Below are 14,788 nucleotides of genomic sequence, written 5' to 3' on the forward strand. Positions count from 1 at the left end.
CATTCTTAGCTGACTATTTGGAAAATTTGATATTTCGTGGGGATTTTATAACATAAGCAAAATAATATACCATGGAATGTACATTTTTTTTTTTTTTTTTATATATATGTTTTCTGTAATATACAATTAGAACAATCCTATATGGATCGATTCTATTTTTTATATTATTTGAAACATCACCTGACATAAGCAACACTTCACAATATTTGGTTACGTGAAACCTTTATTTACAAAGTTATTTCCCCTGAATTGTTTCCGAACGATTTTGAGGTATTCCGAACTAAGGCGCGTTGTTCAACAGAGTGAAACGTCTGCAAACTTGGTTTATTTCGCATCATTATCTATTCAAGATGTAAAAGATGAAGATATACATTAATAACTTATCAGGTGAGATGACTTAAGTAGCTTAAGATTGAATGGTGGTTTATAAAGTTTTTAATTTTGCCAGATGCATCGAGTGACCGAAAGACTCCAAGGAGACGTATGGTTACAGTAGCCAATTCAATATTTCCATAACTTTACAGACCCTAAAATCCGGAGTTTCACTTTTTTCTGATGTTTATATTCATGTTATTTTACTCTCTCATATTCAGGCATTGATCGACACTTAGGCCTTGAACTTTAACTCTTCGTAATTACTTCGAGCATGTTGGGAGTGGGCGGAGTTGGAACTCAAGATTCAGAAAGCTTCTAAAGTTTAGGAATTTGTACTTCCAGTAGTATAGGCATCCTACAGATAAATTAACAAACATGTGCTGGTCCGTGTTTGGTAATTAAAAAAAAAGACTCCGTATGTGTTGTTTCACCTCTAGCCTACAAGAAAGTCAAGAATTTTATCTCGAGTTGTCCCCCTTTACACACCCAACAAACTAAAACCAAAATTAAAATAGTAAACCAGATTTTGGTATGGACTGATCTACTGCTTAACTCTACTGTAAACAAGTTCCATCGTTGAAATTTTTAGAAGTTTAAGAAAATTAATAAGAGTATTGAATAATTTTTTTAGCTCACCATGCATGTCATCACGCATCAAAAGAGAGCTTCGCTCTTTATTACAAAGAAAAACCCCAAACTTAACAAATATTATTAACAGATAAGAATAGCTTTCTCTAGAAATATAGCTCTTGTAACTGTCAAGATCGGTACAATCGCTATCGATCTGTTAAAGATGCTCTACCGCTGACAAATGGTATTTTTTTTCACTATCAAAAACAGGAGCAGACGATTTAGTATTTTTCTTCTGTTGCAAACGTAACTTACTTTACACCATTACCACCATTGAAAAGTTTGAGCTTCTAATTTTATTTCAATTTTAAAATATGAAAAATAATTAATTGCATCCCGAAAAAATTCCGAGGCACTATATTCTATATGAAATGAAGTACTGATTGCGCATGCACCAACGGCGAAATCTATTATTTTATATTATCTTTTGTGTTAATTAGGTATATATATATACGATTAAACACAAATTATTGTTCGAATCATGAATATCATTTATGCTCTGTCGGCGGTGGAGCATCTTTAAAAAAACTCCGTCTGAATTTTCTTATGATTTTGTTATTGTATATATATTATACAATAATAACATATTGATAATTGGTTGAAAATTTTCGTGCCAGGTCCCTGTGTGTTTGACTAAAGAAAAATTATCGACTGAGTGGAGAACATTGAAATGGTAGGCCCCTTAAACTGAACAACAAAGGGTATTCATGATCATGATGGAGCTTGTTGGCCCAAGGTTGAGGCTACATGCTGAGATCCCATCAACAGGCCAGAAAGAAATTAGAAAGGCCAAGTCTAGAAAGGCCAAGTCTGAAGAGAACTTTCAGAGGTTATCTGAAATTAAAGACATATCGTATAACTTATTTTCCATCAACGAGTAAGAGAATTCATGGAAGGAGACAGTATTTACATAGACCAGGTGACAGTGTAACCAAAATCCATTCTTCCAAAATAACCAATATGCAAAACTGCACTCTTGTCAGTTCCAGCATTCCATTCATCTTTCCGTGTGTATTAACAATGCTTTCAGATCTATTAGACTAAATCAAACTACATCTTGAAATATAAATGTCAAAAATCAGCAATTTCAAAAGCCGTCGTGAACTCTGAACCAACCAAACCTGAAAGAGTACCAAAGATAATTTAATTTTAACAGTAGTCCAGAATTTGTTTGTTTGTTTGATTAATTAACATCCTATTAACAGCCAGGGTCATGTAAGGATGGCACCCATGTATGCGGTGTGTAGCCTGTATGTGTGCAAGGTGCGTGTTTTGGGAGACTGTGGTATATTCGTGTTGTGTCTTCTTGTGTAGTGGAACTGTTACCCTTTTTATTGCTATATCACTGAAGCATGCCGCTGAAGACACCAAGCGACACACCATATCCGGTCACATTATACTGACAACTGGCGAACCTGTCTTCCCATTCTCATTATGATGAGCGCTAAGCAGGAGCAGAAACTACCACTTTTATGGACTTTGGTCTCCGCCAGGGGACACAACCCAGACCCTACCTTAGTTACAGGGGCAAGCGTTCAACAGAAGGCCAAAAGTGAGGAAGTGTCAAGGGAGACGTTAGGAAGAACAAAGTTAGTTAAGAAGGAGAGAAAAGATTTATATGAGAAGGATAAGTCACACTGGGTTTTGGGAAAGTACAACGCTGGAGCTTTTGTGTTTGTGCTCTGACTGTGACGTTGAGCGAAGACTGATTTTCCTTTGATATCCGCAGATACAGCTTTTGATGTAGCTTGTGGGTGCGAGGGTTACCGTCTTACTTCCTGAAGCAGGTCGTCATTTCATGAGCTGTCGGGGTTTTTTTTAACAAAAATTTAAGACAATTTTTCTAAATATTCCGTCCTTAAAGCAAGTAATAAACATTGTGAAATTTCATAAACTTTACATTGGTGTTTCGTTTGACTTGATAAGATAAGTATTTGTTGAGAAAAATGGATTTTATGCCAGGTACATAGGCGTCTCGCATGGTATTTAGTAATGTAAAGGGACAGTGATGAATCCTTCTTACTTATATATCCTTGAAATAATCAAATAAATCGAGATTGATTGTACAAGTTATTATAATAACAGAGACATTTTTAAATTGAAAATTGTACAGTTAAAATCATGCTTACTAAGAATTTATATGTGTCATCTACATTCTTTTTCTTATTAATTGCTAAATTCCAAAATAAATTTCAACTTTTATGCAGAAGTCGGCTGTCGTAAAATTAATTTTGGAGCTGAGATCACATTCCCAAGAACATTTGAATATGAAAAAGAATCAAAGCATATTATACCATTCATTGTAGCCCAAGTACAAAACCTTCGTAATTGAACAATCGACACGTGCTTGCTAATGGAATTTTATTTACGTGGTGAGAAATCCACATGGCAATGTTTACAGTCGCTCTATAAATAACAACCAATCAGAGCGCGGCTTACAAACTGAGATGGGAAAATATTGATAATGGACCTGCAGGCTGGCGTCATCTACGATCTGGCACATGAGTTGTTGGTTGTGTCAGCGTTTGCGTACGTGTGTGGAAACTGATAAGTGTGTATAGTTGTGTAATGTTTTCTAAACAAGGTGAGGGATTTACTTATTGTGTATTGGTTATCCCATCATATACACAGAAGCGTACGCCAACCGTGACAGACTGTGGCCTCAAACACCGGTCATTCCAGATATAAAGCTAAGCCTTGTTGATGTTTGCCGAGGTCCAGAACATCCGATGCTATTCTGACCGTCAGTGAAAATGCGTATATTGGACAATTTGTAAGTTTAAATCCATGTTTTAAATCAAATCATTTCTTTTAATGATTTTAAAATGTCACGTACTTTATTGCTTTCAGTTTTAAAATGACCACGCCCCCTTTTTTACCTGACATTTCGCCGCCCCCGGGGCGGAACGTTAATACGTTTGAATCTCATTTTGAAAGTAAAATTGCCGTTAGTAATAAAACATCTTCATGTAGACAAGTCTGTGATGTATTTATAAAACTGAATCAAAAATTGATGTGTATCTCGTGTCATAATCTGACATCATACAATTATTAATGACATAAAATGATTACATGATTATTCATGTACGGGTATGTATGTATTGCATGTTTGTAATTTAAATCGTTGATACTACTTAGCTTCTTTGACTTATCATATAGTTTGTTAAAATTGAACTTGAACATCTTGAACAGTAAACATAAATTTTGTCAGATTTCATGTAGAGCGTGCATGCAGGGGCATTAATTTTGGGACATGTATATGTAGTATATGATATAATTGTAATAATTAAATTTTTAAAATTGGTAAGCATGATCTTTGAGTATAATTATCATCTATACATTTCATTACATCGAAGGAAAAAATGGAATAAAATATAAATTTTAAAAAGAAATAACTTTTGAAATTGCAATAGATGTTCTGGTGTTACCTTACCCCGGTACTGGGTGTATAATTATAGCCTTGCATGCACAACACCACTTGAAGGATGCTACAACATCCAGGAAGTGCTTGTTTTGTAACATAGTGTTGAGATTTGAATGTTTAGTTTGTAACATATCCCCAGGACTTGGAGGTAATGACTCACTGGAGTAAACTCAAAAGGCCTCCTGCTGGTAAATGTTCTAGGATGTTTAAATTCTCACTAGCTAGCTGTCAGTGTGTATCAAAGATATTGTGAAGAGGCACATGGTTACAAAAAAAAAAAAAATTAAAAAAATTGTGCCTTTGTGTAGACTTATTAATAGTGTAGATGTATAGGTGTATAGTTTGATGGCATGTGTACTAAATATAAACGTCATATAGAAACCAGTTTTCTTAATGTCGTTAAAAGCCATTGAATATATGAATCAAACTTCTGAATTGCCCTTCTGATAGTTCAAAATGGAGGCCCCAGGAAATCTATGACTAAATATCCTGACATGGGGCATGGAAATTCAGTTGGACGGTTTCTTTAGGCTTATCTATACTTTAGAGAAGATCATAAAAAATCAATACGATAACAACGCAATGGCACAGTGAATTAAGAAAAGTCTGTTGAAACTAAAATAATAGTCATTCTTTAATGTATTCTTATCCAATTTTAATAGAAAAATCAGCCGGTTGATATGCTATCAGATAATAGATTATTCCAATTAATCCAATTAACAATTTAAATCCCATTCCTATCACTTTGTATGCATTATTTCAATTAAGTTCAGTTTTGCTAGAACAGATAAAAAGAAGCATGATTATGAGGTATTGATGAACAAAATACTTGGAAGAAATATCAAGTAGAAAACTATTTGTTAGTGATTTCAACATGTAATTGTTGATAAATTTAAACACTTGCATATGGAAAGAAGGGAAGAATAATTTATGAGAATTTTTTTATTTTTACCTTTATTCTAAAAGACTTTTTACTTCACATCACTACTGAAGCATTCTCCCAAGAAAAGAATTAAAAATTTGACACTGTAGCATATTGTATTGAAAGTTTTTTATAAGGTTCGTTGAATAACTGTTTTATGTTATATTTGTACTGTTTGTTTCAGATTAAACAGGCGTAAGAAAAATAAAAACAAAAATGACCTTCCAACCGAGTTATCTGCTGAACAAAAAGAGTTCATGGAGCCGACCTATTTTGACAGGTAAGATTAAACATATTAAATGATTATGTGGTTACCTAACATTACATGTATGACACTTACAACCCACATGTGTTGAAGCATTTAAATGATGCATGGCCATTCATGACCAGAAAATGTTAAGTTGTAATCACTGTAACATGAGGACCTCCTACTACCATATTCGACAAATTAAGAGACCAGGTCCCAGGATCATGAAACAAAATAGTCTTAAGTTTAATCTTAGCCAATCAAAAACAACTTTACAAAAACTTATGTCATATTTAATTGGCTAAGTCTAAATTACTTAAATGTCTAAGATTGTTTTATAATCCTGAAACCTGGGCAGTAAAAACAAATTGAGGGGAAAAATTTGATAGGACTAAATTTGGACTGGTAACATAAAATGTCTTGAAAAGTAAAATTATAAAAAAAAATTGGACTAGATAACATTTCACAAAATCTTTGCATAGAAGTCATTAATCAATTTGCACAGAAATCAAATAGAAAAATTTACAGTTTTTGTAATTTTAGTCTGTATTTAATTTGAGTAGTGAAATTGAGGACTGTGAAAAATGGGGAAGGGAGGCGCTTTTAGGGAAATGGGCACTTATTGAATTGAAAACAGTATGCAATGAAATTGATCTTTGCTTATAATATTAGTATGTCTAATACAGTCTTTAGCCAGCTGCATTTCAATTTTGATAACTGTATGCAGTGTTTTAAAATGTAAACCTCAAAAAACAAATTTTCTCGTCAATTGCCTCAGTAACTAAGGTATCAGTCTGTTGTCATGATGCATCATTTCAGCTTTACAGAATTGTAAATCATGACATGGAGCTGGCATCACTGTCATGTTGTGTTCAAAACAAGTACTCCATTCTGCAGCTGTTTCTGTTGGGGCCTGCTGTGGAATTCCTTCATTTCTGATTAGTTACTGGATAAATTAACTACATATCTAGTATTGTCTGGGATTTTACTGGGGGAAAAAGACCAACATTGATATAAAATTGTACCTGCTAGAATTTCAAGTGGTTATAATTAACTGTAATGTACATTAGGATTGATAAAATTGTGTAGTAATGAGATACAATATACTTGTTATATTGTCCATAAATATGTCTTCATCACTAACCAAGCATGTAGGGTTAAATATGTACAATTATTATTTATAATCCGCCAATTACTTCTGATCATGATCATAAAAGAAGTATATAGACAGATCATAAAAACCCTGGCTACTAGGAAAGATAAAAAAAAACCAGGTGAATGGTTAATTGTGCCTACTGATTTTAATTTCATAAAGAAAAAAACCCGTTATTTATGAAATTAGCATCATGTAATTGCATTATTACTTCATGTTTGAAAATGATATTAATTTAAATGTGGAATTTGCGTCACCGTCATGGTTAGGTTTACAACTCAAACAATAACAGCCAATATTTGCTAATTAAAAACATTAATTATTTATAACAAACCTACAGGAAATTTATTTGCATATAATTAGATAAAATCTGTATTCTTGCATACATAAGGACCAGAATTGCATTGATTTGTTGAGCGGAACACATTTACTAATAAAATTGCTCAGGCATGTCGCCTGTCCTCATATATCCAAACCCTTTATGTGGCCTGGACAGGAATATATTTCAGGCCTTAGTGCACTAGGAAATGACCAGAACTGTTGTGTGGTGGGTTATAGACTTGCTGGGATAGTATTAGTCTGACTTTGTGGCTGGCTGGTGTTAATTGATCAATAAAATGCATTACACTGCACTGGCAAGCCAGACAAATCTAGTGTATGTGTAGGTCTGTTCATTATTACCCGGCTGGGGTAGAGAGGAGAGGGGGATATTGATGGTGATTCTGTGTAATTAACTAGGGGGAAAATGTGTTACAGCTGATTTCAGAGCGGTTTGATAAAAGTATATTTAGTCCAGATGGATGAGGCTTTCAACAAGTTCTGGTCATAATCCAGTCTATATATAGGACACTGCATGATGTGGTCCAACTTCTATAGATAGATTGGTCATTGTATGTGTATTTTTCTATTAATTACATGTATTTGGCTAGATATGATGCATTTATATGATATATGTTCTATTGTCTATTCTTTGTAGAAAATAGTGTCACCTAACTAGCTTCATTCCCTTTTACTAAAAGGAGTCTTCCCCTTATAATAAAAACATTTATTCCCGGGAGGGGGGGTTATTAGTTCCAGTAGAATATGGAAATTCTGAATTTTCAAGCCTATAAGTCATCTTGACTTCCAAAAATTGATGTTGGCACATTTATTATTGATGTTTTACATGCAACAAAATCTATCTGTCAATCACCCGCATTATTTAAAAAAGAATAACCATTTCAAGTTTTCTCTCATGCATTAAATAGAATATTGGTAAACACATTTCTCTTCCTCGCTCAGATTCTTCTGAAATGTGTCTTGTCTAATCCTTACTTCCAAACTTTAGCGATATTTTGATGGAACTTGCAGTATTCATTGCAAATGAAAGTCAATGCAATATGACAATAGATATCTGTGATACTATTTCCTTATACAGGTCATGCTATTTCTGTTGTAATTCACAATAATCTTGCCGAGGCAATGCAATATTAATACATATAATTATTATAAGCTTATTATATCATACTGGAAACACATAAATCAGATGTGCAGTGTTTCCTAATTAATACTAAGACAGGCCTAGCTATAGGGTTAGGCCTCATTTTTGCTGAAAAAAATGCATGGCCCAATGGGTCAATTTTCAAGATTTTGAAAATTAAATTCTTTAGGAACCATTAACAAAAGAAATGCATGTATAAAATATATCCTTAAAACATTAGAGGCCATTTTGAAAAACCAAAAAAAGTCCCTGCATTGAGGTTTTATTTTAGCATTGCATTGCCTGATCATGATATTAGATGTCAAGAAATATCTTGAATTTTTTTTAAATGTCAACTCATTTTCAAATGATAGATTTAATGAACTTTCTTTGTTCAAATACAATCTTCAGTCACATTTATGAATTTCCCTGTGAAATTCCATACATAGTACATGTATTTTAATTTTGTGTGCCTGGTTGGTATCCAAGCCTTAATGTAATTTATAAGTGTAAAGAAAACTTATTACTACTATTTTTGCCCCATATAATTATGTCAATACTGACTGTAGTTGGGATAGTTTAACAAATAAAAGCGTTGGCCTGCTAAGGTATTTGATTACATATAGGTATAATATAAGTATATAGGAAACACATTTGTCTATTGTTAAGTAGAAGTGTATAGATGAACTGTGTGGATATGACAGAACAATACATGTAGGTAATACCCTTGGAGCAACACAGGCAGAATAAATCAGTAAATCTCATGATAGCTGGGATAGCCGTGTGATAAATAACATGGTATGGTATATATACATACCTTTCCTACACAGTGTAATACCAATAATACCGTATTCGACCCAATAAGCGCCCATGTCCCTATAAGCGCCCCTCCCCCTTTTTGAGGCCTCAATTTCAATTGCCCAGGCATAAATAAGGACCAAAATTACATAAAACGGTATAGATTTGCAATAATTTTGACTTATTAGCACCTTTTCATTTTTATCAATTTTTAAGTGGCCTGGGCACTTATTGGGTCGAATACGGTAACTCATAATCAGGACTTGTCAAGATACAGTTATTCTCATACACTTGTATACCTACTGTGTGTGAATACACATATACAGTAATTATAGCCCACTCATACAACCTTGAAAATTCATAATGAACTGTTCATGCCAGTCTTTGAATCCAAAGAGTTCAAATATGTGTCTTCAGGAGAGAATGTGTTTTAAAAATGAATCTTGCATTTTAGAGAACAAATAATCATGTTTTAGTGAAAAATTGAATTTTAAAACAAGATTAAACATTCATGGTTCAGTTTTTAATGTCATCATCACCTTTTATTTTTAGGAAGTTAGGAACTGATCTTAATACATAACCTTAATGAAATTTTTTGAAGTCCAAAATGTCACTCCAAATGTCTCCAAACATCTATTAAACACGGTTGATCATCTTGATGATGTTGCAGCCATCGAAAGTTAAAAACCTTCACTATGTGCTGCGCGCCTTGCTATAAGTATCTCCCCTCGTCCTTTTATTAAGTTATATTATTTGTGAAGGTATGTTAAACCCTGAAAGTTAAAGTTACCTCAGAGGCAACACATGTACAAGAACACAATGATTTTGTACTGATAATCTCCATTTGCACTAACAAAGAATTCTGACAATCAGTTGGAATGTCCTAAATATAGATATATGCTTATAATTGGAACTCTTAGATTAGTTTGATAACTAAATCTACAAAAGATAATTGATTTATTTGAATTAAGATAGTTGAAGTTTTCATATCGTATCAATACTCAAAGTTTTTACCTAAATAAATGTGGGTTATGTTTACATTCTAATTGGTATAAGAAAATCAACTCCTGAGAGCTTTTACAAATTGCCGCCACTTTCATAAATATTTATTTTTTTCCTAAGTAGAAATGATAATTAGCTCATGGCCATGGATCAAAGACATGGACAAGGAAGATAGAGTGCTCTCCCTTTAATAGATATTATAAATGGTCACCAAATATATATATACCCATATGATCTACAGGAAATTATTTTGTCAGAGATGAGACTTAACATTGATAATGAAATGAAAATCAGATAATTTTCCTCCAAATATTGCTTCAAATTACTATCAGTATAAAAAAATCAACTTAATTAGAATTTGATACATTTATCATTACATGTACATGTAAATACATACATGTACCGTATTGTGTGTGTTTATAAGTCTTTGACTTATATATATATACACATATGTTGTTTATGGTTGACAATTTTCTTGTTTCTTGTTTGTTGTTATCATACATATAATAATAGATCAGCAAAACAAGATATGTATTACTGATGGGGTAGCAATTACACGTAATTATAAGAAAATTACAGCCAATTGAAAAATTATCTCTTTCAAATCATAATGTCATATATCGTACCAAAGTTTTCACAAGTACTGTCCTGGCATAAGTTATGTAAACGTATCATTGATACCAACACAATAGACCAGCTGATATCCATTGTATGGAGTTGTACAAGCATGTTAACATGTGACGCATAAGATATGTTGAGCTAATTGTAGTGATTGTTTAAATAGCATGTGTTTACCTTCAGGATTTGAAATGGTATTCAACAGGGCGTCGTAGTTGATCTACCATTTACATGTACAGAAATATTTGGGAAATTTGCTATGATTAATGCATACACTACAGGCAAAATGTTTGAATTTCAAGTCAAGTTTTGAAGTCAATGAAGAGGGAGATGCAAGAAAATTTCATAATCCAGGTATTTGAAGTGTAATTTTAAGTACCTATACCTATAGGATTTGCTTATATTGTACTGTTCAGATGTTGATGTAGAGCTAACCCTTTCACCACTATAGATAATAATGGACTTGTCCAGATCAATGCATGGTAGAGTTTAATAAAGTTACATAGGGGTGAAAGAGTTAAACCTGTGTATTATTAATTTTACAGATTTTTTGAATAATCATGTTTATTTATGTTCACAGAATGCCTAAAACAGACTATACCTACTCAAGGAGGTAAGTACTCTTATATCATTTCAGTATCGTTTTCGAAGAAGAAAAAAAACCACTAAGAACATAACAAAGTTAAACTGACTATCAGTCATAGCCCTTAGTAAAATTCATTTTATCAAGGTATTAGTTATTTGATTCTGAATCCGGGTTATCTCCCCCTTGTTTGAAACCAAAGTCAAAAGACAATACTGGTACAGTGGATATAGAGACTTCAACTTATTAAATTTCAGTCAGATTGGGAATGAGGTGGGGGAGGGGGATAAGTACAGCTAGACTTTATTTATATATTACTATAGAAATATAATTTTATGTATACCCTAACATTGTGAAGCAAATTATTCCCTTATAAAAGGTTATGAAAATAATATTGTGCAGATCTAGATAATTTCATTGCGGTCCAGGTCTAAAAATTTGTATTGTCTTTATGTCAAATGAAAGCAAATGGAAACAAATCATTAGATGGACTTTAAGCTTTAATTTACAGCAGCTGAAATAAGAATTTTAAATGTACGTACGTATACATGTAAACCAACTTGTTTTCATGTGTGACTATCTATATTGATTTTGTGTATTGATAGCGAAATTGGGCAGTGAAAACACACAGAATTTCAGAAAAAGTATTGGTGTATTGGTACCGTACGTCGTAATTAGTACCCAGGATGCTTAAATAATTGTTAAGCATGGTGGGGGGGGGGGGATGTTATTAATTATTAATTAACCAAAATGTGACTTGTGGATGAAAAAATATTTTAAATCTTTCTGTACTCATATGGTACATTAATCTGTTACAGATAACATGCATATGCCTTTTATCCTTAGAGACTCGTTATTATGTAGTGATTTCGCATATAAAAAAAACTCGCAAGTTCATGTAATATAGTATACAATTGCTGATGTTTAATTGAGGCATCACATGTTGGAAAACATTGTTAAATCCACGGGATCCATTTTATAGTTTATACAACTTCAACTATTCTCCAGAAAAGAGGAGAGGGGCTTCTAGTGGGAAGGGCCCTAAATACCGCGAATACAGTATAGTAGATAGTGAGATTTGCTGGTGCTTAATTTTTATCGCTCCAAAAGTGCGCGTGCTTTGAGGGTGATTTTGAGTTGCCTCTTAAGTCTCAACTTTTCCATTTAAAACCAGCTGCACTGCATTAGACAAAATTTCTTGTTATTATGTCTGCTATATACATTATGTAGCTTTCTTTATCCATAAGATAAACGATTCTGTGGTTTGTATTAGCCATTCCAAGTTAAATAGATATGTTTGTAGTGTAAACAGAAATATTTGTCTTTGAGAAGAACATAAGATCCAAGATACAGTCTTCATTATACCGTTTATGTGACACACTAGCTGTTCTTTTGATGAATGAAGTGTAAAGGCCTTTATTGGCCTATTGTATTTCTGGTACTAGTTATATAGTAAGTGCCTGATACCCTGTAACAGTCGTAACTAAACTTGTGTCACAGAGTCTGGGGGCGTAACTAAACTTGTTATGTCACAGGGTCTGGAGGCGTTATAATTGAGAGTTAACCACATAGTTTGTTATCAATAGGGCTTTTCCGGTCATGCATGGCCACCCATCACCGAGTATAGCACACTTTCCCTTGTACAAGTGGTTCTTACAGCTTGCAGGCATGTTACATGTACAGGGAAATATTTTAAATATAGACTTATAGCACACGTCATATTCCATCATAACTAGGCCTTCACTACTGCTGGAGTATATATATATGATTGTCTTGTTTTTACCGCCATGGGCAAGACCAACACTATTGGCTGTGAATCTGGGCCGGTATAAAAACATGTGCTGATCACAGTTTGTTAAATAGTTTGAAGGAGTTAATGTGTATCTACAGAGCTGTCAATACCCCAACTTTACTTGGCTGAAGGAATGTGACCTCTGTTTATAATACTGGAATGTATTTACTATATCTGTGAAACTTTTTTGGATACAGTTGAACTCAGCTGAGTTGTAAAGAGGCAGATGAGAGATATATATCTTATCTATTATGTTGTGATTGGAGTGAAAAGTTCATCATCCTCTTCTCAGCATTCTTGTGGTCTGGAGTAAGAGTTCACTTTTGTTGGATTCCCACATTTTGACCTTGCATCGGGAGTGTTGAGTGTGTATTGTTTATAAGGAGAACAGGTGCTCTGTATATGATACAGACATTTAGCCCAGCATGATGGATCATTCTGATCATATATAAACAATACACTTATATTTAGTTTTGGAACTTGAGGAGGCCACTTACCAGTCATTAAAAAGGTTTGGAAATTTAAAGTTTCATTTCACTGTGTACTTGTGGAATTAAAAGCACAATGAGGTTTATAGGATTAACTTAAAGGATTGTGCTTAACTTTGTGGGAATTATAAACACTGCTTCCAACTTCAGGTAATATAACTTGTACACTTACAATAACAGGTAAATTGTGCTGTCTTGATAGTATTCAACATTCAGGCACTAGTATCTGTTACATCCATCTTCTTTTTGTGTGATTTTTAAATTCTGTGTATCATTTTTGTAAACCCCCTGCAGTCATCAATGTGTATTTATAAAGCCTTTATGTGTTAGAATTTGATGCGTCCAGTCATCCACGACGGCAGATATTTTATGTCTCAACGTTTACATCAGGCGGCAAAATTGTGAATAGCGTAATATCACCTAGCTGTTATTGGTATGTTTCAGCCCGAGCTATAGCAGAAGGTATCTAGACAGGTCGTATAAAATCCCCAACATGTCGCGGCGACTGGTCAGGTCTCGTACCGGCCTGGTGGAGGAGGAATTTACGGAGGTTTATAGTTCTGAGGAGGAGGACGGATACATCTCCAGTCCTAGTACTGATATGTCCACGGAAACCTATGTGACAAGTAGAACAGGTGAGTCACATGTTACTTACAAACACAGGTGAGGGTAAAATTAATATTAGTTAAACCAAAACAGGTGAGGGTCACTTAAGCATTTGTCAGACCAAAACATTAGCATTGGTCAGATCAAAACAGTGAGGGTCAATTTAGCATTGGTCAGACCAAAACAGGTGTGGGTCAATTTAGTTTTGGTCAGACCAAAACAGGTGAGGGTCAATTTAGCCTTGATCAGACCAAAACAGGTGAGGGTCAGTTTAGTTTTGCTCTGACCAAAACAGGTGAGGGTCACTTTAGCATTGGTCAGACCAAACAGGTGAGGGTCAGTTTAGTTTTGGTCAGACCAAAACAGGCGAGGGTTACTTTGGTATTCATGGTCAGACAAAAAGTGAAAAACAGGGTTATTTTAGCATTGATCAGATACCTTAAAAATTCATATCTTGTATGTGTTGCACAAGATCAAAGGAATTTGACATTTTTGATGACCCAGAAAGAAATTTCTGACGCTAGAGACGTCCAACGTCGCAATTATCTATTATCATAAATGTAAATGGTGAATATGTTTAACCCTTAGGTAAAATATATATAAATCCTTTAGGGTCAGAATTGTTTATAATAGAAATAAAAAGAATGTCATTTAGTTGTCATATATAAGTTATCTGAAAAGGATACGTATA

At 33.7% G+C, this 14,788-nt stretch overlaps 1 protein-coding gene across 4 annotated transcripts in view; it reads left to right on the forward strand.

Annotated features, from left to right (window-relative positions):
* The first annotated feature begins 254 nt into the window (after positions 1-254).
* Positions 255-14,788, forward strand: part of LOC138323968 (SUN domain-containing protein 1-like) — a 36,554-nt gene continuing 22,020 nt past the window's right edge. The window contains exons 1-4 of one of the 4 annotated variants that reach the window (XM_069268929.1): positions 255-387; positions 5,536-5,631; positions 11,209-11,241; positions 13,936-14,126. In XM_069268929.1, coding sequence (XP_069125030.1) covers positions 5,609-5,631; positions 11,209-11,241; positions 13,936-14,126 — 247 coding nt within the window. In that variant the 5' untranslated portion in view covers positions 255-387; positions 5,536-5,608. Of the gene's footprint in view, positions 388-3,148; positions 3,779-5,535; positions 5,632-10,783; positions 10,983-11,208; positions 11,242-12,860; positions 13,642-13,935; positions 14,127-14,788 lie in introns of those variants that run through there. The other 3 variants (XM_069268928.1, XM_069268930.1, XM_069268931.1) reach the window with 3 other exon arrangements.

Source organism: Argopecten irradians, chromosome 5 (genome assembly GCF_041381155.1).
Source record: "Argopecten irradians isolate NY chromosome 5, Ai_NY, whole genome shotgun sequence".
Taxonomy (NCBI): Eukaryota; Metazoa; Mollusca; class Bivalvia; order Pectinida; family Pectinidae; genus Argopecten; species Argopecten irradians.